Raw genomic sequence first — 19136 nt, 5'->3', positions numbered from 1 at the left:
TAGGCTAGTTGAGAACAAGTCCTTTATTTAACCAGGTAGGCTAGTTGAGAAAAAGTCCTTTATTTAACCAGGTAGGCTAGTTGAGAACAAGTCCTTTATTTAACCAGGTAGGCTAGTTGAGAACAAGTTCTCATTTGCAACTGCGACCTGGCCACGATAAAGCATAGCAATTCGACACATACAACAACACAGAGTTACACATGGGATAAACAAAACATGCAGTCAATAATACAGTAGAACAAAATAAAACAAAAAGTCTATATACAGTGAGTGCAAATGAGGTAAGTTAAGGCAATAAATAGGCCATGGTGGCGAAGTATATACAATATAGCAATTAAACACTGGAATGATAGATGTGCAGAAGATTAATGTGCAAGTAGAGATACTGGGGTGCAAAGGAGCAAGATGAATAAATAAATACAGTAGGGGAAGAGGTAGTTGTTTAGGCTAAATTATAGATGGGCTATGTACAGGTGCAGTGATCTGTGTGCTGCTCTGACAGCTGGTGCTTAAAGCTAGTGAGGGAGATATGAGTCTCCAGCTTCAGAGATTTTTGCAATTCGTTCCAGTCATTGGCAGCAGAGAACTGGAAGGAGAGACGACCAAAGTAGGAATTGGGTTTGGGGGTGACCAGAGAGATATACCTGCTAGAGCGCGCGCTACGGGTGGGTGCTGCTATGGTGACCAGTGAGCGGAGATAAGGCGGAGCTTTACCTAGCAGAGACTTGTAGATAACCTGTAGCCAGTGGGTTTGGCGACGAGTATAAAGCGAGGGCCAACCAACGAGAGCGTACAGGTCGCAGTGGTGGGTAGTATATGGGGCTTTGGTGACAAAACGGATGGCACTGTGATAGACTGCATCCAATTTGTTGAGTAGAGTGTTGGAGGCTATTTTATAGATGACATCACCGAAGTCGAGGATCGGTAGGATGGTCAGTTTTACGAGGGAATGTTTGGCAGCATGAATGAAGGATGCTTTGTTGTGATATAGGAAGCCGATTCTAGATTTAATTTTGGATTGGAGATGCTTAATGTGAGTCTGGAAGGAGAGTTTACAGTCTAACCAGACACCTAGGTATTTGTAGTTGTCCACTTATTCTAAGTCAGAACCGTCCAGAGTAGTGATGCTGGACGGGCGGGCAGCTGCGGGCAGCGATCGGTTGAAGAGCATGCATTTAGTTTTACTTGCATTGAAGAGCAGTTGGAGGCACGGAAGGAAAGTTGTATGGCATTGAAACTCGTCTAGAGGTTAGTTAACAGTGTCCAAAGAAGGGCCAGAAGTATACAGAATGGTGTCATCTGCGTAGAGGTGGATCAGAGAATCACCAGCAGCAAGAGCAACATCATTGATGTATACAGAAGAGAGTCGGCCCGAGAATTGAACCCTGTGGCACCCCCATAGAGACTGCCAGAGGTCCGGACAACAGGCCCTCCAATTTGACACACTGAACTCTATCTGACAAGTAGATGGTGAACCAGGCGAGGCAGTCATTTGAGAAACCAAGGCTGTTGAGTCTGCCAATAAGAAGAGTCGAAAGCCTTAGCCAGGTCGATGAATACGGCTGCACAGTAATGTCTCTTATCGATGGCGGTTATGATGTCGTTTAGGACCTTGAGCGTGGCTGAGGTGCACCCATGACCAGCTCGGAAACCAGATTGCATAGCGGAGAAGGAGATGCTCTTTCAGAACATCAGCTATCTGGATTTGGGTGAAGGAGAAATGGTGGGGGCTTTGGCGGGTTGCTGTGGAGGGTGCCGGGCAGTTGACCGGGGTAGGGGTAGCCAGGTGGAAAGCATGGCCAGCCGTAGAGAAATGCTTATTGAAATTCTCAATTATAGTGGATTTATCGGTGGTGACAGTGTTTCCTAGCCTCAGAGCAGTGGGCAGCTGGGAGGAGGTGCTCTTATTCTCCATGGACTTTACAGTGTCCAAGTACAAGTGACACGCACAATACGTAAGCTACAGGGATGTTTTGCCAGCACAGACCGGAATATGTTCTGGGATTCATCCAATGGAATGAGGAGTTTACCACATCAGTCACCAGCTTCATTAATAAGTGCATCGACGAAGTCACCCCCACAGTGACCGTACGTACATATCCCAAACATGTATTACAGGCAACATCCGTCCTAAGATAAATGCTAGAGCTGCTGCATTCAAGGAGCGGGACACGAACCCAGACGTTCATAAGAAATCCCGCAATGCCCTACAACGAACCATCAAACAGGCAAAGCATCAATACAAGACTGAGATCGAATCATACTACACCGGCTCTGAATCTTGTTGGATGTGGCAGGGCTTGCAAACTATCACGGATTACAAAGGGAAACCCAGCTGTGAGCTGCCCAGTGATACGAACCTACCAGACAAATCAGAGACCTGGCGGTGTGGTGCCAGGACAACAACCTCTCCCTCAACGTCAGCAAGACAAAGGAGCTTTCCACAAGCTTCCCACAATAAGTTGGGTGAATTTTGGTCCATTCTTCCTGACAGAGCTGGTGTAACTGAGTCAGGTTTGTAGGCCTCCTCGCTCACACATGCTTTTTCAGTTCTGCCCACAAATTTTCTATAGGATTGAGGTCAGGGCTTTGTGATGGCCACTCCAATACCTTGACTTTGTTGTCCTTAAGCCATTTTGCCAGAACTTTGGAAGTATGCTTGAGGTTGTCCATTTGGAAGACCGATTTGCCACCAAGCTTTAACTTTCTGACTGATGTCTTGAGATGTTGCTTCAATATATCCACATCATTTTCCATCCTCATGATGCCATCTATATTGTGAAGTGCACCAGTCCCTCCTGCAGCAAAGCACCCCCACAACATGATGCTGCCATCCCTGTGCTTCATGGTTGGGATGGTGTTCTTCGGCTTGCAAGACCCCCCTCCTTTTCCTCCAAACATAACAATGGTCATTATGGCCAAACAGTTCTATTTTTGTTTCATCAGACCAGAGGACATTTCTCCAAAAAGTATGATCTTTGTCCCCATGTGCAGTTGCAAACCGTAGTCTGTTTTTTTTAATGGCAGTTTTGGAGCAGTGGCTTCTTCCTTGCTGAGCGGCCTTTCAGGTTATGTCGATATAGGACTCATTTTACTGTGGATATAGATACTTTGTACCTGTTTCCTCCAGCATCTTCACAAGGTCCTTTGCTGTTGTTCTGGGATTGATTTGCACTTTTCGCACCAAAGTACGTTCATCTCTAGGAGACAGAACGCGTCTCCTTCCTGAGTGGTATGACGGCCGCATGGTCCCATGGTGTTTATACTTGCGTACTATTGTTTGTACAGATGAACATGGTACCTTCAGGCATTTGGAAATTGCTCTCAAGGATGTGGAGGTCTACAATTTGATTTGAAGGTAGGCCTTGAAATACATCGACACCTCCAATTGTCTCAAATGATGTCAATTAGCCTATCAGAAGCTTCTAAAGCCATGACATCATTTTCTGGAATTTGATCCAAGCTGTTTAAAGGCACAGTCAACTTAGTGTATGTAAACTTCTGACCCACTGGAATTGTGATACAGTGAATTATAAGTGAAATAGATGTCTTAAGTAGATGTCCTAACCGACTTGCCAAAACTATAGTTTGTTAACAAGAAATTTGTGGAGTGGTTGAAAAACGAGTTTTAATGACTTCAACCTAAGTGTATGTAAACTTCTGACTTCAACTGTAGCTACCCGGACTATTTGTATCGACCGTTTTGACTCACTAAATGCGCTTCTGCTACTGTTTACTGTTACTTTTATGATTTATGTGCATATCTACCTCATATATACTGAACAAAAATATAAACACAACAATTACGATGATTTTGCTGAGTTCATGTAAGGCAATCAGTCAATTTAAATACATTCATTAGGCCCCAATCTATCAATTTCATATGCCTGGGAACATTTATATGAATCTGTTGGTCACAGATACCTTAAAAAAAGGTATGAGCGTGGATCAGAAAACCAGTCAGTATCTAGTGTGACCACCATTTGCCTCATGCAGCACAACACATCTCCTTCGCATAGAGTTGGTCAGGCTGTTGACTGTGGCCTGTGGAATGTTGTCCCACTCCTCTTCGTTGATCCAGAGCATCCAAAACTAGCTCAATGGGTGACATGTATGGTGAGTGTGCAGGCCATGGGAGAACTGGGACATGTTCAGGTTCCAAGAATTGTGTCCAGATCCTTTGCGACAAGGGGCCGTGCATTATCATGATGAAACATGAAGTGATGGCGGTGGATGAATGTCACGACAATGTGCCTCAGGATCTTGTCATGGTGTGTCTGTGCATTCTAATTGTCATTGATAAAATGCAGTGGATCCTCATCAATCTACACACAAAACTCCATAATGACAAAGCAAAAACAGAAATATTACATTTACATGCACTTTTGGCAGCGATTACAGCCTCGAGTCTTCTGGGTATGAAGCTACAAGCTTGGCACACCTGTATTTGGGGAGTTTCTCCCATTCTTCTCTGCAGATCCTCTCAAGCTCTGTCAGGTTGGATGGGGAGCGTCGCTGCACAGCTATTTTCAGGTCTCTCCAGAGATGTTAGTCCGGGCTCTGGCTGGGCCACTGAAGATAATTCAGAGACGTTTCCCAAAGCCACTCCTGCATTGTCTTGGCTGTGTGCTTAGGGTCATTTTCCTGATGGAACCTTCACCCCTGTCTGAGGTCCTGAGCGCTCTGGAGCAGGTTTTCATCAAGGATCTCTCTGTACTTTGCTCCGTTCATCTTTCCCTCGACCCTGACTCGTCTCCCAGTCCCTGCCACTGATATAGATCATATAATATCCCCACAGCATGATGCTGCCACCACCATGCTTCACCACGTTTCCTCCAGACGTGACACTTGGCATTCAGGCCAAAGAGTTCAATCTTGGTTTCATCAGGCCCGAGAATCTTGTTTCTCATGGTCAGAGTCCTTTAGGTGCCTTATGGCAAACTCCAAGCGGGCTGTCATTTACCTTTTACTGAGGAGTGGCTTCCATCAAGCCACTCTACAATAAAGGCCTGATTGGTGGAGTGCTGCAGAGATGGTTGTCCTTGTCCTTCTAGAAGGTTCTCCTATCTCCACAGAGGAACTCTGGAGCTCTATCAGAGTGACCATCAGGTTCTTGGTCACCTCCCTGACTAAGGCCCTTCTCCACAGATTGCTCAGTTTGGCCGGGCGACCAGCTCTAGGAAGAGTCTTGGTGGTTCCAAACTTCTTCCATTTAAGAATGATGGAGGCCACTGTGTTCTTGACCTTCAATGCTGCAGAAATGTTTTGGTCCCTTCCCCAGATCTGTGCCTCGACACAATCCTGTCTCGGAGCTCTACGGACAATTCCTTCTAACTCATGGCTTGGTTTTTGCTCTGACATGCTCTGTCAACTGTGGGACCTTATAAAGACAGGTGTGTGCCTTTCCAAATCATGTCCAATCAATTCAATTTACCACAAGTGGACTCCAATCAAGTTGTAGAAACATCTCAAGGATGATCAATTAAAACAGGATGCACCTGAGCTTAATTTCAAGTCTCATAGCCAACGGTCAGAATACTTATGTAAATAAGGTATCTGTTTGTATTTTGAATACATTTGCAAAAACTTCTAAAAATCTGTTTTCGCTTTGTCATTATGGGGTATATTGTGTAGATTGATAAGGGGAATTTTTTTTGGGACTAATTTTAGAATAAGGCTGTAACGTAAGAAAATGTGGAAAAAGGAAGGGTTATGAATACTTTCCAAATGCACTGTGTGTGTGTGTGTGTGTGTATATATATAATCTATATATCTAATGTCTGTTTGTACCTGGCAGCATTTAGGAAGGGTTTCGATGTGATGATATAGACAGGTGTGTGCCTTTCCAAATTATGTCCAGTCAAATTCATTTACCACAGGTGGACTCCAATCAAGTTGAAGAAACATCAAGGATGATCAATAGAAAAAAAACCTCCACCCTCTCCTCCTCCACCTTTCTCAACCCTCTCCTCTTCTACCTTTCTCCCCCTCTCTTCCTCTACCTTTCTTCCCCTCTCCTCCTCCCCCTCTCCTCTTCCACCTTTCTTCCCCTCTCCTCCTCCTCCCCCTCTCCTCTTCCTCCCCTCTCCTCCTCCACCTTTCTCCCCCCTCTCCTCTTCCACCTTTCTCCCCCCTCTCCTCTTCCACCTTTCGCCCCCTCTCCTCCCCCTCTCCTCTTCCTCCACCTTTCTCCCCCCCTCTCCTCCTCCACCTTTCTTCCCCTCTCCTCCTCCTCCCCCTCTCCTCTTCCTCCCCCTTTCTCCCCCTCTCCTCCTCCCCCTCTCCTCTTCCTCCACCTTTCTCCCCCTCTCCTCCTCCCCCTCTCCTCTTCCTCCACCTTTCTCCCCCCTCTCCTCCTCCACCTTTCTCCCCCTCTCCCATCCTCCACCTTTCCCCCCCTCTCCTCCTCCCCATCCTCCACCTTTCTCCCCCCTCTCCTCCTCCCCATCCTCCACCTTTCCCCCCCTCTCCTCCACCTTTCTCCCTCATCCCATCTTCTCCTCTCCTACCCCCCATCTTCCACCTGTCCCCCCTCTCCTCCCCATCCTCCACCTTTCTCCCCTCTCCTCCCCATCCTCCACCTTTCTCCCCACTACTCCTCCCCCATACTCCCTCCACTTCTCCCCCATCTTCCACCTGCCCCCCCTCTCCTCCCCATCCTCCCTTTCTCCCCACTCCTCCACCTTTCTCCCCACTCCTCCTCCCCCATACTCCCTCCACTCCTCCTCCCCATCCTCCACCTTTCCCCCCTCTCCTCCTCCCCATCCTCCACCTTTCTCCCCTCTCCTCCCCATCCTCCACCTTTCTCCCCACTACTCCTCCCCCATACTCCCTCCACTTCTCCCCCATCTTCCACCTGTCCCCCCTCTCCTCCCCATCCTCCACCTTTCTTCCCACTACTCCTCCCCCATACTGCCTCCACTTCTCCCCCATCTTCCACCTGTCCCCCCTCGCCTCCCCATCCTCCCTTTCTCCCCACTCCTCCACCTTTCTCCCCACTCCTCCTCCCCCATACTCCACCTTTCTCCCCCCTCTCCTCCTCCCCATCCTCCACCTTTCTCCCCTCTCCTCCTCCCCCCCATCCTCCACCTTTCTCCCCCCTCTCCTCCTCCCCCATCCTCCACCTTTCTCCCCCTCTCCTCCTCCCCATCCTCCACCTTTCTCCCCCCTCTCCTCCTCCCCATCCTCCACCTTTCCCCCCTCTCCTCCTCCCCCATCCTCCACCTTTCTCCCCCCTTTCCTCCTCCCCCATCCTCCACCTTTCTCCCCCCTCTCCCATCCTCCACCTTTCTCCCCTCTCCTCCTCCCCATCCTCCACCTTTCTCCCCTCTCCTCCTCCCCATCCTCCACCTTTCTCCCCCCTCTCTCCTCCACCTGTCCTGTTCCCATCATCCAACTTTCTCCCCTAGTCCCCCCTTCTCCTCCCCTTGCTGTTGTTACAGTTCAGGATACTGTATATCTTCTGTTAACTTTTTGTTCTATTTTATTTATAGTACTACTGTTATTCTATTTTACTTTATAGTTTAATGATTGTACTACTGTTATTAATGTTATTGATTACTGCATTGTTGGGGAAGAGCTTGCAAGAAAGGCATTTCACTGTACTTGTACACGGGACAATAAAACTTGAATAGATAACAAGGAAATCAGAACTATGGTTGCCACTGATTAAAGTGTGTGTACTCCCTAAATAAAGGTATCTGAACTCAGTCTGTTTTACTTAGAGAAGGTTTTTATTCTCCAATTAAAGTCTCTTACACTCACTCTCTGACACACACACACACACCTTAATTACACACGTCAACATCACTTTCATTTGATAGTCAGGACATGATGTCTCTTTCACACCCACATGACTTATGTTCTTAAAGGGTCAGAAATCTTTTAAAACACACCGGACAGAGGAATGAGTGGAGATGTGTGGGGGGGGGGGGGGGGGGGGTAGAGGGGGAACAGACTTCAGAGCTGAGGGTCAGGGATCAGAGGTCAGGGATCAGAGGTCAGGCGTGGCTGCGTTTGCGAGGCTGCTTTGGTCGTCGTGGTTTCAGGATGACGTATCGTGTGTATGTGGTGTGATGCTCAGAGAGGAAGGGAATGAAGAACGCTCTGAACAGAGGAGATGACCTGAGGGAGAGGAGAGAGAGAAGGAGAGAGGGAGAGGACAGAGGAGGAGAGAGAGCGGAGACAGAGAGAGAAGGAGAGGAGGCAGAGAGAGAGAGAAGTAGACAGAGAGAGGAGGGAAATATCACATTACCATTATATTTACTGCTGTCACACATATAACCTCAGTGTATGTGTCTAAAATAATGAAAAAAATATATATACACACACAGTATATACACACACAGTATATACACACACAGTATATATATACATATATACACAGTATATATATATACACAGTATATACATATATACACAGTATATACACACAGTATATATACACAGTATATACACACAGTATATATACACAGTATATACATATATACAGTATATACATATATACACAGTGTATATATACACACAGTAAAGTGGTTGTTCCACTGGATATCATAAGGTGAATGCACCAATTTGTAAGTCGCTCTGGATAAGAGCGTCTGCTAAATGACTTAAATGTAATGTAAATGTATATATACACAGTATATATATACACACAGTACCAGTAAAAAGTTGACACCTACTCATTCAAGGGTATTTCTTTATTTTCACTATTTTCTACATTGTAAAATAATAGTGTAGACATCAAAACTATGAAATAACACATATGGAATCATGTAGTAACCAAAAACGTTTTAAATATATTTAAAATTTGAGATTCTACAAAGTAGCCTCTCTCAACCAGTTTCATGAAGTAGTCACCTGGAATGCATTTCAATTTACAGGTGTGCCTTGTTAAAAGTTAATTTGTGGAATTTATTTCCTTAATGCTTTTGAGCCAATCAGTTGTGATGTGACAAGGTAGGGGTGGTATACAGAAGATAGCCCTATTTGGTAAAAGACCAAGTCCACATTATGGCAAGAACAGCTCAAATAAACAAAGAAATTATCCTCAATACTGGGGCCCCTCAGGGGTGTGTGCTTAGTCCCCTCTCCTGTACTCCCTGTTCACCCATGGCTGCGTGGCCAAACACAACTCCAACACCATCATTAAGTTTACTGACGACACAACAGTGGAAGGCCTGATCACTGACAACGATGAGACAGCCTATAGGGAGGTCAGAGACCTGGCAGTATGGTGCCAAAACAACAACCTCTTCCTAAATGTGAGCAAGACAAAGGGGTTGATCGTGGACTACAGGAAAAGGAGGGCCAAACAGGCCCCCATTAACATCAACAGGGCTGTAGTGGAGTGGGTCGAGAGTTCAAAGTTCCTTGGTGTCCACATCACCAACGAACTATCATGGTCCAAACACACCAAGACAGTCGTGAAGAGGGCACAATACCACCTTTCCCCCCTCAGGAGACTGAAAAGACTTGGCTTGGGTCCCCAGATCCTCAAAAAGTTCTACAGCTGCACCAGAGAGCATCCTGACTGGTTGCATCACCGCCTGGTATGGCAACTGCTCGGCATCTGACCATAAGGCGCTACAGAGGGTAGAGCGTATGGCCCAGTACATCACTGGGACCAAGCTTCCTGCCATCCAAGATCTATACTAGGTGGTATCAGAGGAAAGCCCATAAAATTGTCAAAGACTCCAGTCACCCAAGTCATAGACTGTTTTCTCTGCTACCGCAGAGCGGTACCGGCGCACCAAGTCTAGGACCAAAAGCATCCTTAACAGCTTCTACCCCCAAGTCATAAGACTGTTTTCTCCGGTACCGCACCAAGTCTAGGACCAAAAGGCTCCTTAACAGCTTCTACCCCCAAGCCATAAGACTGCTGAACAATTCATCAAATGGCCACCTGGACAATTTACAATGACACCCCCTCCATTTGTTTTTTACACTGCTGATACTCGCTGTTTATTATCTATGCATAGTCACTTCACCCCCACCTACATGTACAGATTACCTCAACTAGCCTGTACACTGACTCGGTACCGGTACCCCCTGTACATAGCCTTGTTATTGTTATGTTATTGTGTTACTTTGTATTATTTTGTACTTTAGTTTAATTGGTAAATATTTTCTTAACTCTTTCTTGAACTGTACTGTTGGTTAACCTGTTGGGGCTAGGGGGCAGTATTTTCACGGCCGGATAAAAAAAACGTACCCGATTTAAACTGGTTACTACTCTTGCCCAGAAACGAGAATATGTATATAATTTGTAGATTTGGATAGAAAACAGAACTCATATGGCAGGCCAAAACCTGAGAAGATTCCATGCAGGAAGTGCCTTGTCTGACAATTTGTTGTCCTTCTGTTGCATCTCTATCGACATTACAGCATCTGTGCTGTAACGTGACACTTTCTAAGGCTTCCATTGGCTCTCTAAAGCCGCCAGAAAGTGGAATGGGGTGTCTGCTGTCTCTGGGCAAAGTACAGCAGCAGAGTTTGTAAGTGGTCAGCCTGGGGACAGTGAGACTGGAGATGCGGCGCGGTCACGAGAACTCGCCATGTTTTTCTTTCCCTTTTTGAATGAATACAACGTTGTCCGGTTGGAATATTATCGCTATTTTACGAGAAAAATAGCATAAGAATTGATTTTAAACAGCGTTTGACATGCTTCTAAGTACGGTAATGGAATATTTAGATTTTGTTTGTCACGAAATGCGCTCGCGCGTTACCCTTCGGATAGTGACCTGAACGCACGAACAAAACAGAGATATTTGGATACAACTATGGATTATTTGGAACCAAAACAACATTTGTTGAAGAAGAAGTCCTGGGAGTGCATTCTGACGAAGAACAGCAAAGGTAATCCAATTTTTCTAATAGTAATTCTGAGTTTAGGTTGCCCCAAACTTGGTGGGTGTCAAATTAGCTAGCCTGTGATGGCCGAGCTATGTACTCAGAATATTGCAAAATGTGCATTTGCCGAAAAGCTATTTTAAAATCTGACATAGCGATTGCATAAAGGAGTTCTGTATCTATAATTCTTAAAATAATTGTTATGTATTTTGTGAACGTTTATCGTGAGTAATGCAGTAAATTCACCGGAAGTTTGCGGGGGGTATGCTAGTTCTGAACATCACATGCTAATGTAAAAAGCTGTTTTTTGATATAAATATGAACTTGATTGAACAAAACATGCATGTATTGTATAACATAATGTCCTAGGAGTGTCATCTGATGAAGATCAAAGGTTAGTGCTGTATTTAGCTGTGGTTTTGGTTTTTGTGACATATGCTTGCTTTGAAAATGGCTGTGTGATTATTTTTGGCAGGGTACTCTCCTGACATAATCTAATGTTTTGCTTTCGCTGTAAAGCCTTTTTGAAATCGGACAACGTGGTTGGATTAATGAGAGTCTTATCTCTCAAATGGTGTAAAAAAGTCATATGTTTGAGAAATTGAAGTTATAGCATTTTTGAGGTATTTGTATTTCGCGCCACGCGATTCCACTGGCTGTTGAATAGTGTGGGACGCTAACGTCCCACTGGCCCAGAGAGGTTAAGGGCTAGTCAGTTAGCATTTCAAGGTAAAGTCTACACATGTTATATTCGGCGCACGTGACAAATAAAGTTTGATTTCATGAAGGTCAATCCGGCAATCCGGAAAAGTTTAAGAACTTTGAAAGTTTCTTCAAGTGCAGTCGCAAAAACCATCAAGCACTATGATGAAACTGGCTCTCGTGAGGACCGCCACAGGAAAGGAAGACCCAGAGTTACCTCTGCTGCAGAGGATAAGTTTATTAGTTACCAGCATCAGAAATTTACACTGTCTGTGATTTATTTAGAATTCAAGCACACTTAACCAGCAAGGCTACCACAGAATTCTGCAGTGATATGCCAATCACCTGACCTCAACCCAATTGAGATGGTTTGGGATGAGTTGGAACGCAGAGTGAAGGAAAAGCAGCCAACAAGTGCTCAGCATATTTGGGAAATCCTTCAAGACTGTTGGAAAAGCATTCCAGGTGAAGCTGGTTGAGAGAATGCCAAGAGTTTGCAAAGCTGTCATCAAGGCAAAAGGGTCGCTACTTTGAAGAAAATCAAATATAAAATATATTTAGATCTGTTTAACACTTTTTTGGTTACTACATAATTCCATACGTGTTATTTCATGGTTTTGATGTCTTCACTATTATTCTACAACATTGTTACATTACAGCCTAGTCACTTTAATAATGTTTACATATGTTGCATTACTCATCTCATATGTAGATACTGTATTCTATTCTACTGTATTTTAGTCTATGCCGCTCCGACATTGCTCGTCCAAATACTTAGATTATATTAATTGCATTCCTTTACTTTAGATATGTATGTATTGTTGCGATATTTTTGTATATTACTGTACTGTTGGAGCTAGAAACATTTGCTACCCCTGCAATAACATCTGCTAAACATGTACATGTGACCAATACATTTTGATTTGATGCTGCCACCACCATGCTTCACCGTAGGGATGGTGCCAGGTTTCCTCCAAACATGACACTTGGCATTCAGGCCAAAGAGTTCAATCTTGGATTCATCAGACCAGAGAATCTTGTTTCTCATGGTCTGAGAGTCTTTTAGGAGCCTTTTGGAAAACTCCAAGCGGGCTGTCATTTACCTTTTACTGAGGAGTGGCTTCCGTCTGGCCACTCTACCATAAAGGCCTGATTGGTGGAGTGCTGCAGAGATGGTTGTCCTTCTGGAAAGTTTTTACATCTCCACAGAGGAACTCTAGAGATCTGTCAGAGTGACCATCGGGTTCTTGGTCACCTCCCTGACTAAGGCCCTTCTCCCCAGATTGCTCAGTTTGGCCGGGCGACCAGCTCTAGGAAGAGTCTTGGTGGTTCCAAACTTCTTCCATTTAAGAATGATGGAGGCCACCGTGTTCTTGGGGACCTTCAATGTTGCAGAAATGTTTTGGTATCCTTCCCCAGATCTGTGCCTTGACACAATTCTGTCTCGGAGCTCTACGGACAATTCCTTTAACCTCATGGCTTGGTTTTTGCTCCAACATGCTCTGTCAACTGTGGGACCTTTATATAGACAGGTGTGTGCTTTTCCAAATCATGTCCAATCAATTGAATTTACCACAGGTGGACTCCAAACAGGATGCACCTGAGCTTAATTTCAAGTCTCATAGCCAAGGGTTAGAATACTTATGTAAATAAGGTATCTGTTTGTATTTTGAATACATTTGCAAAAACTTCTAAAAACCTGTTTTCGCTTTGTCATTATGGGGTATTTTGTGTAGATTGATAAGGGGAAAAAAATATTTTATTAATTTTAGAATAAGGCTGTAACGTAACAAAATGTGGAAAAGGGAAGGGTTCTGAATACTTCCCGAATGCACTGTGTGTATAAATATATAGATGATAGATTGCTAATGTGTGTTTGTACCTGGCAGCATTTAGGAAGGGTTTGGATGCGATGACGCTCCAGTCTGTGTGGTCAGCGTAGCGTGGCTCTCTGGGTGCTGAGGTCTCGAGGTCCAGATCCACCAGGTAATGGCACTGACGCACGTCCACCTGAAACAACCACAACACAACCATAAGCTCTGATGGAATCACTTTTACAGATAACTGACACATTCTGGAAACTGCTCTACAGGAAGGTCCATCAAATCATGTTGGCTACTGGACTCTGTCCACGCATTTCAAGGCTGCGTTGAGAGATTGACTTATCAATGATTCAAGCCCACCTTAGATAATCCCTACCATTGTGATGCTGAATTTTCGTAATGCTGCATTAAAATGTACATTATACCAGGGGCGTTGGCAGACACAATGTAAGTAACCTAATTTTATGTCCCTCTAACTGCCCTGAATTCCTCTGTTAATCCTACAGCTATTGTATGCAGTAATCATGAGCCTATGAACCAGAGTTATACTGTTAACACTGAGGTGGTGTGTCCTAGTAGGAAGACCACTGTTAACACTGAGGTGGTGTGTCCTATAGGAAGACCACTGTTAACACTGAGGTGGTGTGTCCTAGTAGGAAGACCACTGTTAACACTGAGGTGTTGTGTCCTATAGGAAGACCACTGTTAACACTGAGGTGGTGTGTCCTATAGGAAGACCACTGTTAACACTGAGGTGGTGTGTCCTAGTATGAAGACCACTATTAACACTGAGGTGGTGTGTCCTAGTAGGAAGACCACTGTTAACACTGAGGTGGTGTGCCCTAGTAGGAAGACCACTTAACACTGAGGTGGTGTGTCCTATAGGAAGACCACTGTGTGCAGCTCACCCTGCACTATCAGCTCAAACATAAATAACATTGTCATACCTACTTCTGATAAGCCTCCAAGTAAAGCAGTGAAAACAATAAAGCAACCCAGAAAAGTGCTAAAAATAGCCCATATTAACATATGTAGCCTAAGAAACAAGGTTCATGAAGTCAATAACTTGCTAGTATCAAATGACACTCATATTCTGTCATTTGCATCTTTCTTTTGGTGTTTTTCAGTCAGTAGAAAGGCCTCTTTAGTGTTCTAAATTTTCATAACTGTGACCTTAATTGCCTACCGTCTGTAAGCTGTTAGTGTCTTAACGACCATTCCACAGGTGCATGTTCATTAATTGTTTATGGTTCATTGAAAAAGCATGGGGAAACAGTGTTTAAACCCTTTAAAATGAAGATCTGTGAAGTTATTTGGATTTTTACAAATTATCTTTGAAAGACATGGCCCTGAAAAAGAGACTTTTCTTTTTTTGCTGAGTTTATATGGAAAAGAAGAAACTGCACTGGCAGTGGAAGTTTCCGGGAGAGGGATGGACTTTGGATTAAAGAGACAAGGACGTGAAGCTGAAAGCTGGACATATACATCTTACAAACTAGGCTTGCATGTGGACTTCCATTTACAATTACAAGATGACAGACAGAGAATTGGATTGATTAAGTGAAGTTTAGGAAACGCAAAAAGCATGTGGGTCTTGTGACCATTCTTCTCCAAGTCCCTGACTGAAATAAATGGCTACGGTATGTAGAAAATTAGCATTAACCACTTGGTGTAGTAATGACTGCGATGGGAAAATTATTTATGGGTTAAATTAGCGGGTTATAGTTGTTTTCGGTTGCTTTATATGCGATTTATTTTGATGATTGTTTTGTAATGGAGATTTACTGCTTGAAAAGCATTTACTGGTGTTTTATTTAAGATTGATGGGAAGTTATTTATTTTTTAATTATTTTTATTGTCTCGATATAAGTTTGAAGACAATTAGAAACTTAGCGTTGAACTATATGACATTTGTTAAAGGGGAATTAATTTGGTATTGGAATGAATAACAGCACTTTTGTAACTCAGTGGACTCTTTTAGACCTTCCTAAATGTTTTAATCTACAAGACTGTAGTTTTACAAAACTATAACTTAGCTACTGACTGAAGGAGTTATGACTGATTTCCAACAATACCATTTTCTGTCCACCTGCTTGTGAAGTGGTAGCAGTATTGTAACTGCTAACCTTCGCTTCACAGCACTACCAGAGAAGATTTGAGAATTCTACGTTTTAAAAGTTAATGTTTTGAGCCTTGTGGAGAGAAGGCTTGTGTACAAAATGTGAAAAGGCGTTGATGTAACTAATTCCTGGTTTTCAAGTGAGTTGACACGGGTAGTAAGAATACCTGAAATCTCAGAAATTTCATTTATGTAGTGAGAATGGAGTTGACAGATATTTGGAATTTAATTTCAGTGAACCAAATTTTATTTAAAATAAGCCTGGAATTAGTTAATTGATTGATTGCTGTTAATACATTTAAATACCATTAAATAACTAAACAAATAGAGTTACCCCATTAACTAATGTCTGGACACACATGAATGAGTGCATAGTTAATTCATGTTTCACACTAATCTCACCCATGGCCATGCTCACCTCTCCCCAGCACATACTGCTCACCTCTCCCCAGCACGTACTGCTCACCTCTCCCCAGCACGTACTGCTCACCTCTCCCCAGCACGTACTGCTCACCTCTCCCCAGCACGTACTGCTCACCTCTCCCCAGCACGTACTGCTCACCTCTCCCCAGCACGTACTGCTCACCTCTCCCCAGCACGTACTGCTCACCTCTCCCCAGCACGTACTGCTCACCTCTCCCCAGCACGTACTGCTCACCTCTCCCCAGCACGTACTGCTCACCTCTCCCCAGCACGTACTGCTCACCTCTCCCCAGCACGTACTGCTCACTACAGCTGCCACTACCTTAGAAAGTGTTAAACTACCACCTCATCTGTCAGCTCAGGCTACAGAATTGTTTGCTCTTACTAGAGCATTTATTTTTGGCTAAGGGTAAAACTGATACGATTCATACTGACAGCAGGTACGCATTAGGGGTTGTGCATGACTTCGGTATTCTAGAAGCAACGTGGGTTCCTCACCTCATCTGGTAAGACAATTCCACATTCTGAATTGGTTGAAAACTTGGAGGCTATTTTGTTGCACTTCCTGTCTCTGTTAAAAACATGTTTTTCTTTACAGGATGTGTCTGCCCTGCAGTCTACTGCAGGGCCAGTGGAATTTTGCCTCTGGAACACAAAATGTACTGTCCTGCTGGCCTTGCCTAGGTCCTGTTCCCCTATGTTGCTAAATTGGCACATGGTCAAGACCATGTTTCAAAGAGGGGAGTAGTGGGAATTGTAAGAAATAATTTTTGGTTCGCTCCAAGTTTTTCTGTATTTGCGGAGCAATTTCATGCAAAATGTATAAACCCCTTTTTCTACAGAACAGATTGACCCTGATTTAATTTTTTTATTTCACCTTTATTTTCACCAGGTAGGCCAGTTGAGAACAAGTTCTCATTTACAACTGCGACCTGGCCAAGATAAAGCAAAGCAGTGCGACACAAACAACACAGTTACATATGGGATAAACAAAAGTACAGTCAATAACACAATAGAAAAAAATCTATATACAGTGTGTGGAAATGTAGTAAGATGAGGGATGTAAGGCAATAAATAGGTCATAGTGGCGAAATAATTACAATTTAGCATTAACACTGGAGTGATAGATGTGCAGAAGATGAATGTTCAAGTAGAGATACTGGGGTGCAAAGGAGCAAAACAAAACAACAATATGGGGATGAGGTAGTTGGATGGGCTATTTACAGATGGGCTATGTACAGGTGCAATGATTGGTAAGCTGCTCTGACAGCTGATGCTTAAAGTTTGTGAGGGAGATATGTCTCCAGTAATTTTTGCAATTCGTTCCAGTCATTGGCAGCAGAGAACTGGAAGGAAAGGCGGCCAAAGTAGGAGTTGGCTTTGGGGGTGACCAGTGAAATATACCTGCTGGAGCGCGTGCTACGGGTGTGTGCTGCTATGGTGACCAGTGAGCTGAGATAAGACGGAGCTTTACCTAGCAGGGTCTTGTAGATGACCTGGAGCCAGTGGGTTTGGTGACGAATATGAAGCGAGGACCAGCCAACGAGAGCATACAGGTCGCAGTGGTGGGTGGTATATGGGGCTTTGGTGACAAAACGGATGGCACTGTGATAGACTACATCCAATTTGTTGAGTAGAGTGTTGGAGGCTATTTTGCAAATGACATCGCCGAAGTCAAGGATCGGATGAATAGACAGTTTTACGAGGGTATGTTTGGCAGCATGAGTGAAAGATGCTTTGTAGCGAAATAGGAAGCCGATTCTAGATTGAATTTTGGATTGGAGATGCTTAATGTGAGTCTGGAAGGAGAGTTTACAGTCTAACCAGACACCTAGGTATTAGTAGTTGTCCACATATTCTAAGTCAGAACTGTCCAGAGTAGTGATGCTAGTCGGGCGGGAGGGTGCGGGCAGCGATCGGTTGAAGAGAATGCATTTAGTTTTACTAGCATTTAAGAGCAGTTGGAGGCCACGGAAGGAGTGTTGTATTGCATTGAAGCTCGTCTGGAGGTTTGTTAACACAGTGCCAAGGAATGGCCAGAAGTATACAGAATGGTGTCGTCTGCGTAGAGGTGGATCAGAGAATCACCAGCAGCAAGAACGACATCATTGATGTATACAGAGAAAAGAGTCAGCCCGAGAATTGAACCCTTAGGCACACCCATAGAGACTGCCAGAGGTCCGGACAACAGGCCCTCCGATTTGACACACTGAACTCTATCAGAGAAGTGGTTGGTGAACCAGGCGAGGCAGTCATTTGAGAAACCAAGGCTGTTGAGTCTGCCAATAAGAATGTGGTGATTGACAGAGTCGAAAGCCTTGGCCAGGTCGATGAATACGGCTGCACAGTAATGTCTCTTATCGATGGAGGTTATGATGTCGTTTAGGACCTTGAGCGTGGCTGAGGTGCACCCATGACCAGCTCGGAAACCAGATTGTATAGTGGAGAAGGTGCGGTGAGATTCGAAATGGTCGGTGATCTGTTTGTTGACTTGGCTTTCGAAGACTTTAGAAAGGCAGGGTAGGATGGATATAGGTATGTAACAGTTTGGGTTTAGAGTGACTCCCCCTTTGAAGAGGGGGATGACCACACCAGCTTTCCAATATTTAGGGATCTCAGACTATAAGAAAGAGAGGTTGAACAGGCTAGTAATAGGGGTTGCAACAACTGCGGCAGATAATTTTAGAGGGTGCAGATTGTCGAGCCCAGCTGATTTGTAGGGGTCCAGATTTTGCAGGTCTTACAGAACATCAGCTATCTGGATTTGGGTGAAGGAGAAGTGGGGGAGGCTTGGGCGAGTTGCTGTGGGTGGTGCAGTGCTGTTGATCGGGGTAGGGGTAGCCAGGTGGAAAGCATGGCCAGCCGTAGAAAAATGCTTATTGAAATGATCGATTATCGTAGATTTATCGGTGGTGACAGTGTTTCCTAGCCTCACTGCAGTGGGCAGCTGGGAGGAGGTGCTCTTATTCTCCATGGACTTTACAGTGTCCCAGAACTTTTTGGAGTTTGTGCTACTGGATGCACATTTCTGTTTGAAAAAGCTAGCCTTAGCTTTCCTAACTGCCTGTGTATATTGGTTTCTAACTTCCCTAAAAAGTTGCATATCTCGGGGGCTATTCGATGCTAATGCAGTACGCAACAGTATGTTTGGAGGTCTGGAGTGAACCAAGGGCTGTTCCTGGTTCTACTCGCGTCCCATTTAGAAAACTTCCGGTGAA

The 19136-nt window shown here is 44.4% G+C and overlaps 1 protein-coding gene across 3 annotated transcripts in view; it reads right to left on the bottom strand.

The window, feature by feature from the left end:
• Positions 1-7712: 7712 nt before the first annotated feature.
• The window catches only part of alg9 (ALG9 alpha-1,2-mannosyltransferase), a 75464-nt gene continuing 64040 nt past the window's right edge, over positions 7713-19136 (bottom strand). For all 3 annotated transcript variants that reach the window (XM_029699364.1, XM_029699365.1, XM_029699366.1), the window contains 2 exons: positions 13436-13563; positions 7713-8124 (listed from right to left, as the gene is read on the bottom strand). In XM_029699364.1, coding sequence (XP_029555224.1) covers positions 8001-8124; positions 13436-13563 — 252 coding nt within the window. In that variant the 3' untranslated portion in view covers positions 7713-8000. The remainder of the gene's footprint in view (positions 8125-13435; positions 13564-19136) is intronic.

Source organism: Salmo trutta, chromosome 19 (assembly GCF_901001165.1).
Source record: "Salmo trutta chromosome 19, fSalTru1.1, whole genome shotgun sequence".
Classification (NCBI taxonomy): Eukaryota; Metazoa; Chordata; class Actinopteri; order Salmoniformes; family Salmonidae; genus Salmo; species Salmo trutta.
Note: the sequence above shows the minus strand (reverse complement) of the source record. Positions and strands in the feature narration are given on the sequence as shown.